The sequence below is a fragment of the Atractosteus spatula genome, chromosome 6 (genome assembly GCF_055471065.1).
Source record: "Atractosteus spatula isolate fAtrSpa1 chromosome 6, fAtrSpa1.hap1, whole genome shotgun sequence".
Classification (NCBI taxonomy): domain Eukaryota; kingdom Metazoa; phylum Chordata; class Actinopteri; order Semionotiformes; family Lepisosteidae; genus Atractosteus; species Atractosteus spatula.
Window position 1 is genome coordinate 48,058,861 of NC_142711.1, and position 24,233 is coordinate 48,083,093.

General features: G+C 42.3%; 1 protein-coding gene across 1 annotated transcript in view; it reads left to right on the plus strand.

Annotated features, from left to right (window-relative positions):
- The first annotated feature begins 995 nt into the window (after positions 1-995).
- Positions 996-24,233, plus strand: part of cdk13 (cyclin dependent kinase 13) — a 32,172-nt gene continuing 8,934 nt past the window's right edge. The window contains exons 1-7 of the mRNA XM_088919625.1: positions 996-2,287; positions 10,255-10,899; positions 17,736-17,906; positions 20,122-20,261; positions 20,679-20,849; positions 22,197-22,386; positions 23,409-23,465. Of these exons, the coding sequence (XP_088775751.1) occupies positions 1,119-2,287; positions 10,255-10,899; positions 17,736-17,906; positions 20,122-20,261; positions 20,679-20,849; positions 22,197-22,386; positions 23,409-23,465 (2,543 nt within the window). The 5' untranslated portion in view covers positions 996-1,118. The remainder of the gene's footprint in view (positions 2,288-10,254; positions 10,900-17,735; positions 17,907-20,121; positions 20,262-20,678; positions 20,850-22,196; positions 22,387-23,408; positions 23,466-24,233) is intronic.

Sequence of the window (24,233 nt, forward strand, 5' to 3'; positions counted from 1 at the left end):
TTGTACCACTTCGCGTTCAGCCAAGGCAGGAAGTTCTTTCTGTCTGCGGCGACCTCTGACCCCCGTGCACTCTTTCTGTAACCGGATGTTCCCGGTACACACTGGTGCAGAAGGGAAGCGGCCATGTCGCAGCTCTCATTCTTCTGTGGTTCCCGATTTTAATCCTCCGGCACAGGCCACCGTTTTAACTTGCAGGCGAAATCCGTATTCCTTTGCAAGATTTCAAACTTCCCGCATTACCCCGCTCCCCCTCCCCCCCAGAAAAAATAAATAAAGAGGGTTTGGTGTGAAACGCCGGGAGTCTGTTTTAGTTTTATTTTTTCAGGACCTTGTTTTTCTGCTCGGGGAGGAACTTGTGAACTGGTGTCAGGGGTTTCCTTTATGCCCGTGACGTAGCGGAGCGACAGAAGGCAGCCCAGTAACCAGCGGTCCGAGACTCCTCCAAAATATTTTGCAGTTTGTTTGTTTTTTAATAACTTGTGTGGGGGGGGAAAAGTGGGGGTAGGATCGCGGAGCAGATTTTCAAATTCTACGCGGCCGGAGGAGAGAAAGGAAGGAGGAAATCAACGATGGCTGTTTTAGAAATGTTGGAGGTTTTATTGAATGTGCCGGAGTTGAACTGAACTCTGCCGGAGAGACACACTTCTCTCACTTCCGTGTTAGCCTGGAGAGTGGGATGGTGGCAGCGGCACCGAGAAGTTTGCGAACTGAGAGAGAGGGGTGATCTCCTTCATTTTTGTTTTTACACAACTTTTCTTTTTAAAAAGTCGATGGATCTATTTTGTTCCTTTGCGGTGAAGAAGCGCCCGGACAGTCGCTAATCGGAGTTCGTGTGCTGTCGAATTGGTTTCCAGTTATCTTTTGAAATACCCGCATCATGGGCTGGATTGCACGGATGGCTTTTTAATTCTGGTTTCGTCACATCTTGATCTGTAATTGTGTAACGGATGGGTTTTGCTCGGTGGGACATCAGCAGTCGGGATACAGGTGCTTAAAGTGGTGATTGAAATGGTTGTTGTTTTGCATCGCTGAGAATACGGGGATCTAGATACTTTTATACGGACGCTAGACACAAAGGAGAGGTAAGCAAACGCGCAGCGGATCGGGCTGATTGATAAATGCCGAGCTCGGAGGCGGTGCAAGAGGGTCGGGGACGGAGCCCCTCTGAGCATAAAAAGCCCCGGCAGGAAAGGAGAAGCAAAGGACTCGGCAGCGGTGCGTCGTCCAAGGGCGAGAAACAGCGGGACAAGCCGCGGTCGTCGTCCTCCCGGCGGAAAAAGAGGAGACACGGCCGGGACCGGGAGCTTCAGCTGCCGGAGGAGCCGGGCAGCGAGCGCAGGAGCGTGTTTGAGAGGGACGGGGAGCTGAGGACGCTGGTGGAGTACGACGATGTCAGCTCCCAGTCGGAGCGCTTCTCCGGCAGCCCCTCGCCCAAGCCCGACCCACAGCACCGGCTCCTGCTGCAACGGCTGAGCGAAGCCGAAGTGGTCGGCGGTGGCGGCGGCAGCAGCAGCAGGGGCTCCACGCCGGGGAGGAGATCGAGGAAGGATCGCCGTGCCTCCCAGCCCAGGAAAGAGCACAGCAGCCGCTCGGCGGAGAGGAACAAGCCTGAGAAGGAGCACCGGAGAAAGGACCAGCAGCACAGCAGGGACCGGGACGCGTCCAAGTCCGGAAGCGGTAGCGGTAGCGGTGGCGGTGGTGCCAAGCCTGGCAAGGACGGCGTGCGAAACAGCGAGAGCAACTGCAAGAAGAAAGCCCCGCTGCCCCTCTCCTCGTTGGACAAAAAGGAGCTCAAGCAACACAAAAGCAGGACACGACAGGAGAAGGAGCCTCCTTCCGCTTACAGGGACACTCCAAAAGCCTACAGGGACGACCGAGAGGAGCCCAGGGCCTATAGGAAAAGACACTCGTTGAGTCCGGGGGTCAGAGAGGACAGCCCATACGGATCGTCTTACGGCCAGGTGTACGAGTACCAGTCTCCCGGCGCTGGCTACAATCAGTTCATCTCCCGGAGGAGTCCCAGTTACGGCAACAGGAGACGATCCCCGAGTCCGGCTTATTATGGCCGAGATGCGGACCTTTATGGACCGTACGTGTCCAAGTCGCCCGGGTCCTACTCAAACAAAAGGCAGCGGTCGCCCGGCAGCCCCTACAACAGGCGCCGATCGCCCAGCTACAACAGGCACAGCCCGTACGAGCAAGGAGAAATTGCATCCAGCCCCTACAGCAGCCGGCGGAGGTCGAGAAGTCCCTACAGAAAGTCCTACAGCCCGAGCCCTGATCTGAGGTAGGTCCGCCTCTCCACGCTTCGTGCGGGGATCAGGCAGGTGCTAAAAAGTGTAAAGCAATTTCGCCTCTCATTTAGAAAAGTGGGTTTTTAAAAAAAAACAAAAAACTTAGGTCAAGTTCATTCGGTCGTCCGTAGTAGTTGATCCATCGATGTAATTTGTTTTGATTTCTTGCCTTTCGCGAGTGGCGCAGATGTAGGCAGGTAGCTCTGTCGTTTGGAAGTTGTAAGGCCTTCCACAGGGTATGGAAATCGGGCCCGCGGAGGGCTGTGGTCACATTGCCTCCAAGAAAGAAGCAGGGTAAGGTCGCGGGTTGGGGGGGAGGGAGAGTTAGGTCTTCACCGAAACCGGGCTATCGTGATTTTACTGCAGCTTTTCAAACCAACTTACTGGTCAGCCCCCCTCCTCATTCATGCAACAATCATGGGAGACAGAGAGTTTGACATGAGGAAAACGGGAGAAAGAAACCGAACTGCTTCTCTCTTTTCTATGTTGTATTCAGCAGCATTATGTGCAAGTGGCAACGCTTTTTTAGAAAGGAATGGATGTCTGTTGCCCGTAAAAGGACAGTGGAAAAATGATGTGGGCTTCATTGCTACATCTTGCAACTTTAAAATTTCTCTATCTCTTCCCTAACTTGGTACCACTGGTACTCATCTGGTTACCACCCAGATCTCTGTAAAACCTAAATAAATTTTAACGAGCTGTTTCATTTTAGGTGTTATGTTTTAAGTTACAACGCTTTGATTTTATCATATGTAGTAGCTGAAAACCCTAATCAGTGTCTTCATTAGTGGTTTTAACAATTAGTGAACAACACTTTTGGAGACGTCGGAACCTAATGTCTGTGACAGCCATTTTGCTCATTTAAAAATATATATTCAGATGTGTTTGTGAAGAACAGGAGAGCATTGTGTAATTTCAATTTGATGCTTCTGAAATGGAATGTATAGAAAAGGTTGAATTATTAAACCATTTCTAGAAGCTCATAAAGTAGCTTTTTTCTACACTGGATACATTTTGAGAGGAACAGAAACACACTTCTGCCTTCTTGAAACCCTATTTGTGGTTTTCATGCATGTGTACAAGTAACATAAGTTTGTTTTTTTTTCCATTTTGGGGGGATTCTTTCATTTGTTTGAAAGTGTCACATTATTTTTCACAAGCGATTTCACTAATACATTTTCTCTGTTTCGAATAAGACTGATGTGTCTTAAAACATGGTGGTTGTTTTTTCTGTATGTATAATTTTGTCACATTTTGGAAGAAATGGTATCTGAATAGCCAGTTTGAAAAGGTGTGTAAAGGTAATTGATGACACCGTTCTGTATCTTTCTCTATACCATTCACCCTTTTGCTATGTGTACCAGTGGGAAATAACTCTGAAAAGTTTTAACTTGTAGCAGAAAAGTAATTTGGTTGCCATAATGTGTGGGGAATGTGACATTATGTGACATATGTGACATAATGTGACTAAAAAAAAAAGTTTTTTTAGACTGAGAACAAATATCACGAGATAAAGGTGGTGAAGGAAAAGGGTGTTTCTGCGTATACAAGAAATTGATGTTATTGAAAAACTTTAGATTTTGTCCTTGATAAAAAGTGAAGAAGTCCTTTGTAGAATGTGCCACAGAGTCATAGATTTTCATTTTGCATGTTGTATCTTTTCAGTGCTTTTTTTGCAGTTTCACAGCATAAACATTATAATATGGCCAAACAGGAAGGGTAGCCTGAAAGTGAGTTTAGACATTTATTTGTATTTATTGTATTTTTTTAGACTACATTTAACTTTATCATCAAGTTTAATTTTTCTTTCAGTGTGAGGGAACAACAGTGTTGTTGTTATTGTGCCGATAGACTGTTACCGCCAGTCTGCTTAAGGGAGCTGCATTTTGACGATGCTGGAGATAATACATTGAGCCAACATCGTTTTTTGAGATTGCTGAATAGGGCTATTTCATCGAGGGTGACGTAAACACATCGAGAGACGCCTTACGTGATAGTTAATAAGAATTATGATGCGAACATTTTACACCCCTCAGATCTGGGCAGTGAGACAAAAAGGTTGGAAGGAGATGAAAGTGGAGTCTTCTGGGCACACATATGAATCGTTTCTTTTTAGCATCTGTTTAGATTTTTTAACAATAGAACCCAAGCCTAGGTCCCATGACCAAACCATTCACACACACTTCCTTTTGTGTAACTTTAACAGAGAGGTCAAGTGAAGTCTTCTCTTCGCGTTCCCTGTCGCCCATCTCTTCAAAACTCTTACTTTGTCTTCTTGTGAATGTTACCTAGGTCGTTGTTGTTATCATTTCCATCAGTGTGGGCCTGGTATGACTACCTTGTGTACATGGCGTTTCCTCCATTTTCTAAATCTATTGAAAGTACAGTAAATCTACGAATAATAGGATAGTAGATCCATGATAGACACCTAATAGCAACATTCAGTCTTTTTGTAACTACAGAGTTGCAACTCTCTAGATTCTAACATTATAGACACGTGTGTGTGTTTGTGGAGGTTACTTTGGCCACTTTTTCGTTTTGCTAATTTGCTTCCTAAGTAAGCCAAAATGAGGTGTGTTGGGTGTGTGCGCGGGGGGGTGTTTGCTATATTTCACCAACCCTACCTCTACCTCCCCTTTCTCAGTTCCTAGGAAACTTAATCCGGACATATGGGTCAAAACCCTGATAGGTGGCCACTCTGTAACCAGCTTCACCATTGAGTGCTCCTGTCTTACCCAGTGTAACTGGCGGCCTCACCACAGACCATAAAAAATCGCTTCTAAATATTTTCTTTCACTTAAGTCTTGAGTCATTTATTCTTCCACAAAGCTTTTACTGTACTGTATACTTTGTTTTTTTTTTCTGTTTACCCCATATGTTCGAACAGATTCTTAGCGTGCTGAGAAAGGCAGTCCTGCTGTAGCTGTGACATCAGTTTCTTATGTTGGAATGTTTCACCTGCACACACAGGAGGAGGAAATGTCATTTCCTGTTAAAAATAAGGTGTCATTTAAGGCACATGCTGATGACTAGAACACGCCATGTAGGCCTGACATGTTGGTCAGAATGCAAAGGATCGCATGTTGAAATTGCACACTTCCAGGTGGTTAGATGAGCAAGGCCGAAAGCAGAAGCTTTTCCTAAACTGGGTAAGGTGGTGAACTGCATGTTACCAGTGTCTCTGTTATGGAATGATTGTGAAATGTAGTTTCGCATTGTTATCCAGGCCTCCTGAGTGGCTGAACTGTTAAAGGTTCAAGCCCTGTGGTCATGGCTGTGCGCCTGGGTCATGTGAGGAGCTGATGAACCAGGATTCCCTATTCAGAGGGACATAACTGGCCAAGTGCCACCGAGGGGGGGGGGATTAGGTAGCTAGGGCTCTCTCGGTGACACCCATGCCCCATCTCTGCTACTCTCCCCGTGTCTGTGCTGAATCTCCAGTGGGGAGCTGTGTTGCCTGTGAGCTGTTCAAAAATGAGCGGTTCGAAGTTGGGTGAGTCATAGGAATCTGCCTGGACTTCCTGTCCTCTGAACGGTTCTGGGAATTGTAGCTGCGGAGGCATCACCACTTGTTGGCAAAAAAATCTTGACGAATCTCCAGCTTTCTCAGTTTTGAAGAAACATTTGAGATGGGATGGATTCAGCAACAGCATCGTCCTCCAACTCGTATAAAACAATTTGTGTATCTTTATAGGCAGTATCTGAAGGAATAAGTAAGGGATACGGACTGCCTTTCAGTGTCCTGTTCCATGAATATAAATGCTTGTATATTCTGGCTTTATATGCTTAGTATACCTTTGTGAGGTCGAAAAAGTTAAATCTAAAGGTTAAAAAACAAAGGTTTATCTTTGTTTCCACGATAAAACTTCATTTTGCTTCCTAAAGTTACTCCACAACTAAGCCCAAGCCAAAAAGATAGCTTTCATTATACATTTGCCTCTGTACCAATAATGTATGGTTTTGAAATTATTATTAATTTACATTTTCTGGGGTAATGTTTACCTTTAGCTGTGAATCCAGAGCAAAATTACACAGAGTGCTGCCCTTTGGTCTTTGATGTTATCGTAGTGGCCTTGATGTCTGCCACAGTTGTACGGAGCAAAAGCAACTTTGATCCTCCTTCTGTTTTTGAACCTGGAATGGTTGAGAGTCAATCCTGTCTCACTGCATTTTAGTCGCTTGGACTGTTGTGTTTATAGAAATAAAACAAATTAGGCAACATTCATGGCACCATTCAGTGCAAAATGTCTTCTATATTTCGAAGCTACAAATAAACTCTTTCAGATTTTCTTTAAGTCAAAGACATTTTCATATTTACAGGACCTTTTTCTAGACAAAGGGTTTTAACATACCTTAGCTTTTAGCCTATGCATCATAAACTGATCACCCATTAACAGCTTTTGAGACCGGAATGAGTGGACTTTACAGGAAGTTATTTAAGGTGAGGTTGTTGGAATAACAGATTTGAAGTTGGGTGTTTCTGAAACTGTGGGCAGAGTGCAGAAAGAGGTGAACAAAAGTCTAAACGAGCATGACGATAATCGCAAGGTGCCAATAAGCAATAGTGATAAACGCAAGTGGAAATAAAATCAGCAGACTCTTGGTTCTCCCAGGACCAGGGTTGGGAACCAGTGGTCTAGAATCTGATTTAGATCTTAACCTTGACCCACTCTTCCGAAAGCAAATTCCTAAGCAATACTTGATGGTTGATATCATTTGGGGCTGTGATAAATATCCAGGTAGTCTGACAGGCAGGTGAGTCAAACTGGATCTAAATTGGGACTAGCTGTTGCATAACTAGCAACTGAACAGTTGTTTAATAGACTAATTAACTGTACTGTAGAATAGATAGCAACTCAGGCACTGACATTCGCTGAGAATACAGTGATCGTGCTCTTCTAGTGCAAACGCAGATCTGTGCAGCTGGGTCTTCTTTGAAGGTAGCTAAAAGCCATCATGCAGCTATATCAGGTGGGCATGGATTTTCTGCCCCCTAGAGCAGTTTTGAAAAGTTGCAGCAAAAGGCTGGCTCAGTGAATACAGGGAAGTATTGCTTTCCTGGGTACATGGCATTTTAGGTTATTGTAAAATCACCAAAAAATTATCACAAGGCTGCTGTATTGCATGTTTGATTGTAGATTTTTCAACCAACGGGTGAAGAGGTAAGGAGTGGTCTGAGTATTGTTACTTTGTGACCAAACATTTCAAATCACACTTGGGGAAAAACTCAAATAGTGCTTTCACAGAATGTCGTGATGCGATTCTCTGCTGTGCAGCACAGTTCTGCTATCACTGTGAGAATACAACCAATCTTTTTTTCCACTTACTATAATTGTCCCTAAATTGCTTAAGCTTGTGGATATCGCATTTAATTAGTTCTGACAAAGACTTGAAGTGGCAGGAATACTTAGCCCTGCTTCGGAACGTTGTTCGTGCTGTTTAGTCATTCACCTGCATGGTGAGGTTACGTATTTTGGCTGCAGTCAGATGCTACAAGTGTAGTGCATCAAATTGTATTAATGGTACGAGAGTTTCCTACAGCATGCCCGAATCCTAGAATTACAGTAATGATAACTTGCCTACAGTCTAGACTTAGTGTACACCGCCAAACATTCGCTGTGTTACCCCCTGGTGATTTTAGCAGCTTTTATTGTGAATGTTTGTTTTACAGTTATTTTTTTCCCCAAGGAAAGTGTGCCGTGACATGTAAAATTAAAGTGCATGGCAGTGATAGGAAAGGTTGGCTCCTTAGCAATAGAAATCGTTGCTGAGCTGAACTTTTAAGAAGTACAACACAGTGACAGAGCACAGTGCGTTCCTGGTCACCGCACTGTTTCCATCGGTTTGGAAGGGAATAGAATCATGGGCTTACTATGGCTGCGCTGTGGACACAATGTTTTAGGTTACAGTAAATTGTAATTGTATTACAGTGTTAGAAAGGAAGAACATGAGGAAGGTTTGAAATGAGAGGGGCCCATGTAGCTTCTTACGATGCTGATCACTTTATTTTCTTAAGATCCTGTCTACTTCCTTTCTTGAAGAAACATGTGCTAGAAGTTGGTTCCAGACTCCTTTATCTCAGTGGTTCTCAGTCCTGGCCCTGAAGTACCAGTGTCTCTGCTTATCTTTGTTTCTTTTGGTCCCTTAATTAATGGTAGCCAGTACTGTAGGTATGCTTGCTGGGCAAAAAAGGCATTATTTACTTCACTGTCACCAGGCAGAACTTTATGAAATTTCTCCTCATGTTGCTAGTTAAGAATTAGCAGTTTTATTTGTGCAGATTTTAAGGGATGGTGCAGTGCACTGCAGTGTGGGGTTCCTAGTTTTAATACCCCCCCCCAGTAATAGCCTGTGTGTGCCCTGCAATAGACAGACATCCCATCCACGGTGTATCTTATCTGGTCCCAATGTGGTTATTGAAAGTGATGGTGACGATGGTGATTTCAGACTGAACAACTTGCAACATATGATCAATGATGAACACAGGTAGGAATAACAGTTTATCAGACAACTCCCACAGTGAGTCAGCTTTTCCTGTATTTAAATAAAACTGGTTGTATTTCAGCTGCCACACCTGAATGTGGACAGTTCAAAACATTCACTGTCTAGCACGTGGTTCAAGATACGAGTGCACTAAAAAAACCTAAAACCACAAGCAGATCACTTGCTGGCAGCAGTCACCACATTGATTGAGGCCGGGGTTGGAATAAGAACCTGTAGACACTGGGCCACTCTTGGATGGGTGCTGATAACCACTGTTCTGTGTAAAGAGATGTCTTCAGTTTTCATTTTTTAAAGGGCGTACGCTTCACTTGTGTGCTCAGATCCTGGTGTTGATGTTGATATAATCAGTGCCTTATAAGATTTTAGGTCCCCCAGTCAGTCCCCATGTAATCTTTTCTTTTCCAGGCTGAAAATACCAAATTGTTGTAGTCTTGAGAAATCTGGCTTCCCATGCAAGACCCACGGTGATCCTTTGTCCTGCCTGAAGAGCAGCTTTGTCTTTCTTGAAGTATGGTGACCAAAATCTCTCCCATTAGTCAAACTAATACACGGTGTAAGTGCAGCAGGATTTGATTTAGCATTTTGTCCTTCTTGTTATGGAATTCATTAATGTTTGTGCAGTGCGTTTCTTGAAGATGAGCCAGCAAAAACAAAGTCCCACATGTGCAACAAAGAAGGTACAGATGTAGGAAACAATAGCATCCAAACAGTTGCTAGGGGTTGAACCTTTTCACTATGCCGGTTTCTGAAGGGTGTCAGTTTTGCTGCATAGATTTGCTTTTCCAGCTTGTATGAATCACGAGATTGTGATGCGGTGAAGTTATTGTCACAGTTACTGTGGTTTGTGAAAAACGTGTTCCCCCTGTGCGCATGTGTGTTCAGCTCTACGCGGAAAGCTCTGGTATAATTGTAATGCTGCGATTCTTGACGGCATTGCGTCATTGTTGTTTCAGCTAAAAATACTATATTTTTTATAATAAAAATATAAAAGTATAATAAATTTGACTAACTGTACTTATCTGTATCTTATGCTTATTTGACAGTGGTGATATCTAGTTTCATTTTTCCAAGGAAGTCTTGGGTGTCCTTACTAGTGAATCAGGTCATTTCAAGGCACAAAGCCCTGAGGACTGTTGAAGTTGAAGTCTGTGGAGTTGGAGAAAGAGAGGTTTTCGCCGTGTCTTCGGTGTAAGCCAACACGAGGGGCTGCGTTTCGTGTAATTTGGTGGGGGGCGGATGTTTGGAACTAACGGAAACCCCTAAGATGCTGACGTCTTCATGTTTCCTTGTGTCATTCTCCGTGTCCCAGCTCCAGTTCCGAGCGGTTCGCTTTTTGGTCAGCTGTCCTGTGGGACAGTATGGTCTGGAAGAGACCCTGAGTTCATTTCCGCCTGGGGACTGTACCAGCCTGGTGGCTCTTTGCGCAGGTTTGACTTCCTTTCCTTCTTCCCCCCAGCAGGAGGACGGGCAAGTCCCGGAGCCGCAGCCCCTACTCCTCGCGCCACTCGCGCTCCCGCAGCCGGCACCGCCACTCCCGCTCGCACAGCCGCCCCTCCAGCATCTCGCCCAGCACCCTGGCCTTCAAGAGCAGCCTGGCCGCCGAGCTCAGCAAGCAGAAGAAGGCCAAAGCTGCCGAGGCGGCCCGCGCCGGGGCTAAGGCCTCCAACTCCTCCACACCCACCAAGGTCCCAGCCCCGCCTGCCACCGCCACCGCCACCGTTACCACTGCCTCTGCCTCTGCCGCAGCCTCCACCTCCCAGCCCCCCTGTCCTGGCGGCCAGGCCAAGGAGCCGAAGAAGCCCAAGCTGGAGCGGCCCCCCTCTCCGCCCCCAGAGAAGCCCGCCAAGCTCAAAACGGAAGGCCCCAGCCAGCCTCCGTCGCCCCCGGAGCGTTCGGTCAAAAAGGTAGCCCCCGCGCCTCTTCCTAAAGAAGTGAAAGTCAAAGACGAACTTCCCCCGCCGCCAAAGGAGAAGAGGAAAGCCCCGGCACCCAGCAGCCAGGGCCCCAAGGAGAAAGAACGACTGGTTCTCCCCCTCATCTCCACCCTCGCGCCCTTACCGCTGCCACCGGTGCTGCCAGAAGACTTGGAAAATACAGAAAGGTGGGTGGAATAAAAACTTTATTAGGGTCAGGATCATAAGAAGGTGTAATCTTAATACCTAATCACTAGTCAGTGCAGATCTCAAAAGAGCCTCGGTAGTCTTGGAAGAAAAGGTTTTTGGATTTTTCGAATAATGTCATTATAAGACCTTTCGTCTGTGTGTCAGTGGTCAGTACTTCGATAACTGGTGTGGCACAGGAGAGTTATCGCTTATTCGGGGATTACGATAGTCCCCACTAGAGAACCCGCGATGACAGGGAATGCGGCTCTCTCTCGCTCTCCTCCCTGACAGCCGCAGGAACCTGCAGTTACTAGCTCATTTATTACGCCTGCTTTGCTAATTGAATGCCCTGTATTAGACACTCATGTGGCTGCTCCAGGTTCACCTCGCAACCTCGCCAGCAGCACTCCAGCTCAGGCGCAAACACATTTCTCTCCCTGAGCATGAGAATAGAGTTCTCCTGTTCGAGCAAACACGCTCACCCTTGACATTGTATATCAACAAGATACCTACAGAGCGATTTCACACTGGCTCTTTGCCTCCTTCAGGGGTTTTTGACCTGAAGTCGTTTGTAATACACACTCCCCATATCTGCGCATGGTTACACCAGTTTTAACTTTTTTAATCCATGTCCTCATCTGGATGACTCATTTATTTATTAAATAACCCCCCTCATTAACATGCCTCCTGATACTGTGTTGCTTAACATTTTTCATTTTTCTACAAGTCTCTGCGATCTTCTGGGTAATACACGTCACATCTGATTTACACATTGAAGAAGAAATATGGGTTAGCTTTGTGCGTTGAAGTATCACCTGCTCGTGGGAATAATTATAATATGCAACTGTTTTGTAAGCCACACTTTTCTCATAATTAGAAATATGTTAGTTCACTTTCCTCCTTTGCCTCTTCGTCTTATGATAAAATGCCAGTTCTCAGGGGAGGAGACAAGCACATGAAGATGGGAGCCAGATAATGGTTGTATTCTTGTAGAAAAGGGATTTTTTTCCCTGTTTGGTTATTATTGGAAACGTGCTTGTAGTGCACAGATCGCAGGTTTCAGGAATTTTGTTTTCCCAACCTGTACAGCAGAGAAGCAAATGACAGCTCTTGGTGGAAACATGTTAGATTTATTTTATTTTGTGGCAGTTGAGTTGTTTGCAGGTGTTGGGACCACAGTAGTGTAAAGCCATAATAATGTTAAACTGAGCAGGGAAATTACAAGATCCCCCCTCTCGAGTAACACTACAAAAATAGCTAACAACTATTATATTATCAAGGCAGCATTTCATATTGAACAGTTATTAAAGATGCCGAATGTTCAGCTTTATTACTAAATTGACAGGCAATAGGAGCAGGAACAGGAGAGGTTAAAATTGCTCATAGGACTTTGGTGAAAGTAATTTTTATTTAGTTTATGTGCAATCCGTTTAAAGATTAATTGATCAAAACATACAGGCATGATTAATCATGAGCACATTGCAAATGAGAGGAGGCCATTTTTTATTTTGTTACTCTTTTTTCTTGTCTGTTTCGGCACCCACAAATATACCAATTGTCACAGTTTGGGACATAAATAATAGTGGACATAAAGCTATGGTTATGCCTTTATGAGAGAGATCCTTTGCGCATATATGTTTTAATAAAAAAAAACCATAACATATTAAAGATTACAGTGCAAAGAAGAAGGGATACACACACCTCAGTAGTATAGGGATTGATTCAGAAATACATCATGGATAATAATTAGAAATATTTTCTCATTTCTGCTCTGTAGTATTTTAAAAGCTTGGGCAACACCAGAGTACTATTGTAATGACAAGCTTTCATTGTGAACGTTGCTCATTAGTCATAAGACAGAGGTGTTTAAACGTTGGTTTGTGGACAATGAGCTGTGATGAAATTAAGTGATAATATGATTAGGAAAATTGTCAGAAGTCGAGACCTCAATGAACTATGTAACAAAGACACACAGGCCAAACAAGAAATAAATGCTTTTTTCCTTCAATGTTAAACTAATTTTCATCAGTTTTTCATTAGTATAATTTAAACCCCCTATAGAAAACATTTACCTTAGACAAACTGACAAGTTCTCTGCTTCTTCTACACTTTGAGAGCTTATCCAAATCAAACTTGGTTACAAGTGTGTGCCATGTTAAAGGTTTTCCCCAGAAATAAATGAGATTTTCTTTTGGTTCTTTATCTGCATCTTGAATTATTTACACACATGATTCTGAACGGCGCACTAGACTAGGAATTTAGACTCAGAGCGTCTTCAGTGTGTCCTCCCTGGCAGTTTAAGTGTTTGCTGATGTATACTACCATTCCTAACACGTTTTAAAGTAAATATTTTAAACATTTATTTCTGTTGGATAAATTTTTCCCCCTTCCCCTTAAAAGACAGGAGTCAGGAGTCTGTCTCAGAAGTTAAAAGAAGTATTTTTATGCACATGGGAGCGAAACACACAGAGATACTTGGTGTATTTTTCTCGAAGTAATTAAACTAGAACAGCCCTTAAATATTCTTCTGTTATCTATCACGCTTTCATGTATGAAGGGGTTCCCCTGCCAGAGCTGCCATATTTTTCTATATGGGCTTTCAAGAAGGGATCAAACTCGCTGATAACTTCGAGGACACCCATGAAGTTCCCGTTGTTGGGGCGCCCGAACGTTTCGCTGTGTCCCCTAAAAGGCAAGACGTTAGTCCAATACTCATATTCATTGTCAAACTGTCTTTTTAGTTCTGAATCTATCAGACCATTATCAGCACAGCGCATAACGTATGCAACCATAGCCTTTCTATGGCTCTCCGACACTTCGTGTTCAGCCAAGTGTGCGGCTGCATTTTCCATCACTAGAGCCTATGGTAAGTCCGGACTGATTATCACTGTCCCCAAATACTTTACATGCGAAACAAAACACTATACCTTTCAAAAGGGAATACAGCAGCCATTCTCTTGACACACACTCAACATTTCCGAGTTTTCTTTTGAAGAGGGTTTTAGAGAAATACCTCTTTTGGTGTTTGTTGTCTTTCCGATGCTGCAACATCCGCGTCTTGACACAATTTCAGGCCCAATTTAGCCCAGTATGCCCACATCTGTTCATCTATTTTACCCCCCAGCATGCTGGGTCCGAGCTATAGGAAGCGGGAGCTGCTGTTGCGGCCGCCGGCTCTAGTGTCCTCTCTTCGGCTGCCTCTGTTAGCTCCACGGCAGCAGGCGCAACAGCCACGGCGGCGGCTCGGACACGGCTCGTCGGGCTTGTGGAGATGGTGGAGGATGTTGGTGGCGTTTCGGATGGCTCTGCCTCTGACTCATGTCCCTTTGATTCCGTCGCGGGAGCTGGCTCGTCCTCATGACTGGCGTTGATGTAAACTGCGCCCAGGCTAGAGCTAGCTGCAGATAACTTTTCAACCGCGGTTGTTGTAGGGTTGTTGTAGCACTGGCTGCAACGTTAGCCATAAGCTAGGGATCGGGGTCCGGCTCAGCAAACTTGAAATAACCAGTCAGTCTGGGGATCTTTTTAAGTAGATCCTGCTCACACTGCTCTTTGAACTGCCGTGCTTTTCGTTTTTGCGCCCGGCTATCATGTTTTCTATCGCCCATTTTGAGCCTGGCTACCGTAAACTTGCACCAGAGATCGCCCGATGAATCCGCCAAAATAAATTTGAACCGCGAACCAATTGCATCTAACCAACCATTGGTTCACAGATTATTCAACGTTTTTGTGGACCAATGAGGGCCCACAGGTCCATTTAAAAACAAGAAAATACCCCAGCCAATCAGGGGCCCCCGATCAGGCCTACTGGTCCATTTAAAAAAATACTCTGGCCGATCATAGGCTACAGCCTGTGCTAGCTTGTTTATTAATCCGCCCCTGATCACACCCGACCACCATCCTTTACCTTGCGGGTGGTGAGCCCACACAGGCTCCAAGTCACCATTTCAGGCTTAGCCCGGCCAGGCAGGGTTCTCTGGGTTTTTAACAGACCTGTCATGAGAATGTAGTTTGGATCTTTCTTTGTCTCGTCTGCTCTCCTCAGCCTCTTGCCACCATGACCCTCCCCAGGAATAAACTGCTTGAAAATGAGGTGATTTAATCCATTGTAAAAATCTGACCACAGATTTGACTGCTGTTAAGAAGTCTTTTAGTGCAGCACTTGATTATTTGGTTAACACGAGTGTTTGGGGCCTTCTGTGTGGTTCAATTTAAATTGTCAACAATAAGTACGGATTGCATCATGCATATATCGTTAAAAATAAATGCCTTCTTTTTTGGGGGAAATTCTTCTTTTTTGGGGTGCAAAGAAGATTAAAAACATATAAGCTGGTTCAAACTTCAAAATGCCAAACTGACAGTTGTCTTCTGACTCTATAGTGAATGGTGTGAAGGAACTACTCTGCGGAGTAATGATTTTCTCTTCTTATACACAACAGCTGGGGAAAGCACAGAAAGCTTTTGGCATTCATGTAGTCATTTTTAACACATTTTTTGGTCTAAATTGGCTTTACAGCAGAAGGCATTTCCTTTTTTGAGGTCTTGCGTTTCAGGTGTTGATGTGAACAGGTACATCAGCAGAGAAAGCTTAAAAAAAGAAACTTGCTCCTTCAAACATGTACCAAGATGATAAATCTCACTTTTCTCAGAGCAGTGCTATTTAACAAGAAACTTTATCCAAACATTTTGTTAGAAGAGGTTAATTTTGTTCCCATTTACTCTGGTGTATGACTATATTTGTAGGGCAATATATATGTGGATTTCTGGCATGGAGTGTGATGTTCTGGCTTTATGGACAGTGTGCTGAGGACCACTGCTCTAGACAGCTTTTCATTAAGGTATCAGGTATCTCTTGTATCAGGATCTCTTTAAAGCAAACATACTTGAAAGTTTTACACCTTAAGTCCTGTTGGGACCTACAAATTGTTGTCATTTTAGTTGCAGAGTGTCATTTGGATACAAAATGAAAAATAAAGAAGACTGGAAAAAATAGATTATTTAAAAATACCTTTGTCCGATATGATGCAAGAGAAGTTTGAGTTGAATTGTTGTGAACTTAACACATTCTTATAAATAGGTTTATTCCCTGCTGAAAAGAGAAGAAAGAAACCTTCTTCAGGTGTGAGGATTCTTCAGGTGTCACACCTGAAGAAGGCTTCACGGCTGAAACGTTGTGTTTTCTTTCTTCTCTTTTCAGCAGGGAATAAACCTATTACTTGTTCCTTTGCAGCCTACGCATACTGACGCAGCTACCCACCTGAACTTCTTTTAAATATATTCAATGTTACGTTAATATTAACAACTCGTGTTTCATTTAGAACTATTAAAAGGCCATTAATCAGTGTTAGAGCTGCTTAGGAGACAGTAATAGGAAAAAAGAAAAAGTCAAAAGAGACTTTCTGTGATGAAGTGGGTTTGGCAGAACACAGCAGACAGGAGTTTTTCTGTTTTGTTTTACTGTGGTAAGCGATTCTCATACATTTTGCTGTTGTGTCCTCCTTTAAAGCCTTTAAATCATGTGATGGTCATATATAGCTACACCCTTCACACAGCCCCATCCTACAGAATGAGAGCTATTACTAGAGATGTATTTCGAGTGAATATATTGAATTCTCAGCTGTTACCCCATGTTGACAAAAGAATGATTATGTATCCAGCAGCTGTTAAATCGATGATTTTTAAAAAGTTTGGGTAAACCCTTTTATTTGGGTAAACCCTTAAAATTAACATAAATCTTGAGCCATGACCTAATTTTAGAAATTTAATTTCACAGCTTGTGTCCTTTTTTTCCCCTAAGCACACTCTGAAGTATGCCTTGTACAAGGTGCTCAATATTGAAATCTCTAATAAAGTTTGGGAAGAGCGTCAGAGCAATATTTACAGTTGCTCTGTTAATGCTAGATATCAAATCATATAATACAAAGTCATACATCGACTACATTGCTCTGAAACGAAATTGATCATGATACCTTTTGGTACCTCCAATGGTACACTCACACATCGACTGTGTCCCAGGTTATGTACATTTCCGGTAGAAATATTTCACTGCTACTCAGAAATGTTGGGGAAGAATATTTCCCCCAGATCGTCTGTCAGCACTCGTCAGTTGTTCAGAGGCAAATCTCAAACGAACATCATAAGAACAATCAGCACTGATGTTCGGAATGGTTGTGGCCAAAGAAAATTCCTAAATTGTATCCTATTTCAAGAGCTGGCTCAATTGGATGAGTTCCACAATTACAATGGAGAAGATTGGTTTCTATCGGAGCGGTACATTGTCTGAAGCAAATCCAGAAGATCTGTGTTTCCTTTCTTGCATGTTTTGAAAAAGACGTAGCTATGTACTAATCCCTGATTGTTTTACACATCCAATCTTTTAGTGCTTACATCGGACCTTTTGGCTTTATTAATATCTTGACAAGAAACCTGTAAAAAGGCGTAAGGAAGTTGGGGCTTTGTGTTCATCTTGGTTTTGTTCAGAATTTCAAAACTCCGTCAATAAAAACTTAACCAATTGACATCAAGAAGACAGGAGATTCCTTTTTTGTGGGCTAAAGGGTGATATTAAGTCTGCACTCCAGCTCCTGCAGAGAAATCTATCCCTTGATTTCCGAATGCTGCGTTGCCAGTTTCACTATAAACAAACCTGGATATTTATACCTGTTTTTCTCCTTATGGGAGAGAGTATTGGATTGATGTTTGAAGAGTTTGCTAGTGGAATCCGTCCATTGGCTAGTTAAAAAAAAGTTTGATTTTATTAAGACTCAATAGCATTTTTTACTTATATGTCATGTTTATATATATATATCTTTCCTCCCCCCCCCCCCCCATTCAGTGGTTTAAAAGATGGCCTGCCATCCAAAACTGGAAAGAAAAAGACCGAGAAGAAGCTGCGACATCTTCTCAGTGACCTGCCTCTGCCTCCGGAGCTGCCTGGAGCAGACCCAACCTCCCCTCACAGCCCTGATGAGAAGAAGTCTGCATCGGCCGCAAAACGCCGACCAAAGTAAGCCTGCGAAGAAAAAGGATTATTGGGTTATAAATGGCTGCTATTACAGGAAATAATTATGAAAAAGCAAACCGCTAATGTCAGGCTTCCCCGCTGGCTTGGATACATTGGAAAATGGTTTTGACATATTATGTATTGCCGTGTGGAATAATCAGAATCTCTTGGTGTAAAAGTGGAATGGTTCTTCCACAGGGGCTGCATACAGTTACCGAGTAATCCTCCATCCAGCTCCTCTTTTTTTGCCAGCACAGAAAACTGCGTAAAAGCCAGAGATGAATGTGCTTGCCGGCACAAGGGGTTGTGACCACCTCGGGCCACAATTAGAAGCTGTTGTGAAAGATGTCTTTATGTTGTTTCATCACTCAGAAGAAAGCTGTTTTATTCATGTGGTCTTGATTTTAAGTAATGGTCACTGCCTGGTTTTTGCCTGCTGCACAGCTATACTGATTTCAATCACCGGAAATATTTTTCGGAAATTTGAAAAACGCAACCAGTGTTTCATAGATGCCCGATTCCGTCTAATTACTGTTAAGATATGCTGCATGTCCCACTGACGGCTTTCCTTAATTTACCTTAGATTTTCAGTCCTAGACAAGAAAGCTTATAAATTAGTGGAGGCCTCTTGACTCATTTAGCTCAGTTTGTTTCTAAAAATTCCAGGGTCCTTTCAGTTAGCAACATTATGAGCTGCAAATAACAGTTAATTTGACTGACTCCCAATCAGAAATAGTTCAAATAAGTCAATGAGATCAGGATGGATGTTTGCACGTTGTGCCTTCCGGCATGTAGGGCCAGCAACCCCTATTGCTGTTTCCGTAAACATTAGTTTTTTATGGGACAGGGTTGTTAGCCTTGTGCCCAACCTCCAACGTGGAGGACCTGGTGCCCGACGTGGGACACAAACCCACTACCTTGAGATTGAGTCTCGTGCTCTACAAGCAGAGCTAGTGGGGGCTCTTAAATGAGATCAGAAGTAGAGTAAAAAACAGGGGAATGTTGTAGCCCTCAAAGACTGGCCACCTCTGATCTAGATTCTGGTATAGTTAGTGAACTAGTGAATTTTGCAGGCTATTGTGACAGGAATATTCACTGTAGAAACTGCAAGGCAAATTCCAAAGGGCTTAGACACAGTTTAGAACTGGGTAAACGTGGACGCGTAACAAGTGATTTTTAACATTCACAAGTACAGAAATGAATTATACAGATTTGTTCTTGACAGTGTAAGGAAGCAATAGAAAGGCAGACAGAATGTTAGGATAGATCTGAAAGTGCCGAATTCAAGTCAAGAAATGTTAAATAGGAATCCTTTGTAACTGTGTCTTCCATAAGAACAGATAAACCTGGATGTATTCCTACCATCAGTAAAAATCTAAGCAGACTGTACATGAGCAATGACCTACTTAACCTAATTGTTATACGTACCTGAAACATGATGGTCATTTTGTCTTCGTTTTAGTGCATTTTTAATGTTGAGTGGAGACACATATATGTTATATTGGAGTCCTGGCTAGGTATTGGATATTCCCAATATCCAATTAGAGTGCATTTGTCCAAGTGATTTGACTTCTCTGTGGAGTCACAAATATTAGAATAATGATTTATGCGTTCTTAGATCATTTTTAAAGAAATTCAGAATTCCCATTGCTCTCTCTGTATGAGATGATTTATGTGCCATGCGTTATTTCATCAATAAGAACAAGAGTATTATTGGCCCTGTTATTAGGTGGTTCTAATTATTTGGGAGCTCTCCAGGGCACAGGAGTGGATTTTCAGCAAGTGCTTTGGTTTCGTCCTATTAACAAAGACAAGCAGAGCAGGTTTGAATGGCTTGTGGGAATTCTCCCTTTCTGCATGGCCCTACTGTGGAATGGCTCCCACCCAAGGGGACAGCAGCTGAGGGTCATGCCTCAGACCCACTCTCTGCTTTGTGTTTTGCTTCAATTTTTGTACATAACCGACAATTGCACTTGCCCATAAACCAGTACATCTTTATGGTGAACTCATTTATTGAGTAGTTTGATTGAATGTGGGATAAAGGAATTGACGGCCTATAACATCCGTTTCAAGCCTGAAAATCTCACAGGATATCGTACGTATTGTTTTTGCTTTGGCTCCAGTATGTTTCGCCTGGGTCAGTGTAATAATCCAGCGTAATCCGTGACGTCTGATTTTCCTTAACTAATGCAATGAATTCTCCATTTGTACCTTGAAGAATCTGCGGCCCCCGATTTGGCGAGATAAAGGAGGCGGAGATAGACTGGGGAAAGCGATGTGTGGACAAGTTTGAAATTATTGGCATAACGGGAGAAGGTACCTACGGGCAAGTCTACAAAGCAAAAGACAAGGACACAGGTAAAAGTCGCAATGGTTTCAGTTTTTTTTTAGATTTGAAAGAGCACTTGGGCCTGTTTTTGTCATTTTTTAAAGTTTTTTGGTTTGTTAATGAGGATTTACTTTCTATTTTCAAGTGATGCAGGGAGGATACAGAAAGCAACATGACACTTTACAAACACCGTCTTAAATTTACCTGGTACACCCTGAAAACTGTAAGACTATGGTGAGGGAGATATTGAATTTGAGAAAAATGACAACCAGTTCTTTTAAAAAAATGAGAACAATGAAGCATATTGGAGCAGTATTGAGTGGTTATTTTCTTTATTAAATTATATCATGTTCCTTAAGACATGATAAGAATGGTAGGAAGGGGTATTAATGGCCTTTATTACCCAGTCTTTAAGTCAAAATCATGGGCAGTCTTGTTTTCCCCAGCTGAAATGGTTGCCCTTAAGAAAGTGCGCTTGGACAACGAGAAGGAAGGCTTTCCCATCACTGCCATTCGGGAGATCAAGATTCTCCGGCAGCTCAACCACAAGAGCATCATCAACATGAAGGAGATCGTAACTGACAAGGAGGACGCCTTGGACTTCAAAAACGATAAGGGTATTTCCTTTTTAATTGCAATTTGGAATTTAACATTGCAATCCATCCAAGAGTCTATCTCTGGAAGCACTGGGAGCAAGGTGGGCTACAGCCTGGATGGGATGCCAGTCCATCACAGGGCAAACAGGACGCCAATTTGAGCAATTGGAGGAATCGGGGGCACCCAGAGGAAACCCACATGAACGCAGGGAGAACGTACAAACTCCCCACAGATGGTGCTTCAGAAATTGAGCCCAGGGCCCAAGCAGTGCAAGGCAGCAATGCTAACCACTGCACCATCACACTATCTTAACATTGAATCTCATTATAAAAAAAGAATGTCTTTAACTGTTTTGTCCTTTGTGGGACATTGATGTACGCCTTTCTGCCAGGTTGTCATAGTGAATGAGAATTTGATCTGAAGCTGGTGTAATGGGTTAAATAAATCCCTATTTATTAAATAATGCTTATATATAAATAAATTGCTGTATAATCAAGTGCAGTTAATTATAAACAATTGGTAGTACTGAATTGGAAAGATTAAACAAAGAAACATAGTACATGATTTTACATTTAAAAGTAATTGGAGGTAACCAACTCGTCCTTTCAGTGCAGAAATGTGATTTTCTAACCCACCAGGTATTCATTTCCCATGCAGGGGTAACTAACTTGAATGGGTTTTTGTGGCTTTAGGGTTCTAGTATTTATGTAGGCATCTGTCTTTTTAGATGTCTGTCAAAGTTCAGCATATTTCTGAAGCAACAATACATAAATCTGAAAGTTTTATGTTCTGGGTAACATGTCAGAATGTGTTTCACTGTGTTCTCATAAATTCTTATCAACATTGCATAACATTTTGGCAAAGGTTTGAAATGCCATAAAATTAGAAAGTAGAGAATGAGTGCCAATGAATTATTTTCTCAATTATAAGAATAAGTTGTTATTCTCCTGCCTATTTCTACTGCCACCAATCCTTCATCATAATTGGCTCTATCGTTCTGTCCCCACCATCATCACTACTAAATGAAAGTCCATTAACCTATTTGAACCATTTGCAGATTACACATTTAGGTTGCATTAATTTATGAATATACCGTTTCTTCACTCGTTTATTTGCGTTATTACATTGTTTTTACACTGAAAATGTGGTTGCTTTAGTGCAAGGGCAGATTTGGTGCACAAATCTCTCTTTTCTATATTTTTTGTTGTTGGTACGGTAGATTCATGGCTTTCTCCATTTGTGGGGGATTGCTAGAAAACATTCCCCATAAATGGTAGGGATTTCCTGTGCTTAAATATAGATAAGGTAACCAGTTGTACTTTTTTCCCCGCATTACTGACAGTACCTATCCTTTGCCAAATTTCTAGGCGCATTTTATTTAGTGTTTGAGTACATGGATCATGACCTGATGGGCCTACTGGAATCTGGATTGGTCCATTTCAACGAGAGCCACATTAAGTCTTTCATGAGGCAACTAATGGAAGGACTGGACTACTGCCACAAGAAGAACTTTTTACACAGAGACATCAAGTGTTCAAACATCCTTCTTAATAACAGGTACATTGATTTAGATTATCGTGGGATGTATTCTTAAATGCATAACAGTAAATATAATTTAGAGCAGCAGTTTTCGCCTTGATCTTCTTGATTTAGTTCCATTCTTTAGAAAATGATTGAATATATTACTTAGAACAATATGGGTATGATTTGACAGTCATGCCTGTACTGATGTAGGGTGGGACTGTTCTTAAGTAAATGGCTAGAAGAGCTGCTGCTGTTCTTTTTCCTCTCTGAGCAGATTGAAACCATAGGATAACCCGTACTGAGCACCGCCAGTTCACATATAGCAGACATAAGCTTCCAGGCCTGCAATGTTATGTGCACTACTAGCCTTAGCAGAATCAAGATTAAGCCCTTTTTGTGGTCTGAGTTTAAAATCGATAATGATGTGTCTTTAAGAAAAAATAATGAAAGAAACATGTCTTATGCTTAAAGGGAATTACACTCACCATTATGTTTCTATTGGGGATGAGTTGCCCTACGTCTTGATGGAGCCTGATATGGCCTCTTCATTGAAAGTCTATGTCATGCTGTAGCATTTTTGTTAATGTTTTGTTCCCTACATTACTTGTTGAAGTGAGCTTCAGGAAAAGGGAGATATAGTACTTGGACAGTTTTTGTAGGGTGCCATAGTCAAGTCGGGATGCATTTATATGAAAATTAAGTTTTTATATAATTGTGAGATAACCTTGTGGGTCTGAATTTCTGCTTCCATAAATTATTTGAATAAGTAAAACCCTCATCTCAATAATTTCTTCGGTAGATTGCTGATTCTTTCTGTTGATATTTAACATTACGATTCCCTGAAACAAGCCGTTAAAATTAGGTTTTTATACATTGAACTCTGTACGGAAAGGCCTTTAAAACAGGAAAACATAGTATAATAGATAGTGATACGAAGAGAATTTAATTTTTTATAAATAAGAAGTTATTATTTATTATTATTATTTTAGTTATTTATTTGTAATAGGTATGGTAGTACTTAACATGTACTCACTGATTCTTCTGCTTTCCACAAGGGGGCAGATAAAACTTGCAGATTTTGGTTTGGCCAGACTCTACAATTCAGAGGAGAGGTAAGTAAACTCACTTAAACATCTTCCTTATCACTGTGTGTACTTTGCTTTTTCAAGTCTGACTTTAACCTCAAATGACAAAAGGCAGAACTTACCTAGTCCCACATGCAAAAAAGAACTACTTTTTGGAGCATTAATATTATAATAGCTTAGTTAAAAACTGGCAGCTATTTCTCTTGTATATCCAAAACTATAAACTTCTTGGACTTGGATTATTCTGAAAATTTTCATTTTGGGTATCAGGATGGATGAGAACATATCACTACTGTACTGATCCTGTGTACTTCATTTCTTTTTCCAGTTCTCTTAGTATTGTGACTGCATGATGTGTATTTATAGACATCATTTTTAATATGTTTTCACTGTTTTCACCTCTGCTGGTAAAATTCATACTTACATAAATTTGGAGCTGCTTTCTAATTTGAGCAAGACAGAATGAGAAAATGGAAAGTGCAACTTGGAGGTGTGTGATTGGAGAGCTGTGTCAGGGTGGGTGAGCTGCAAGCCTACATGTAACGGTTAATTCCACACCGCAAAATAGAAAGGAGCACACACACCTGAAGAAGACTGGTTGCGTTTCTCCTTTCTGTTTTTCACCTCAGAATGAACCTTTACTTGGGCAATTACGATATTTTACCAGTCAAAAACATCACACGTTGCGATGCAGTACCTATATTTATGTTGCTAGTTTTTCATGCACTGAATAAATGTCTGGTGTGTAGGACAGTGAGAATGCACATATATAATATACTGTATAAATATATAATT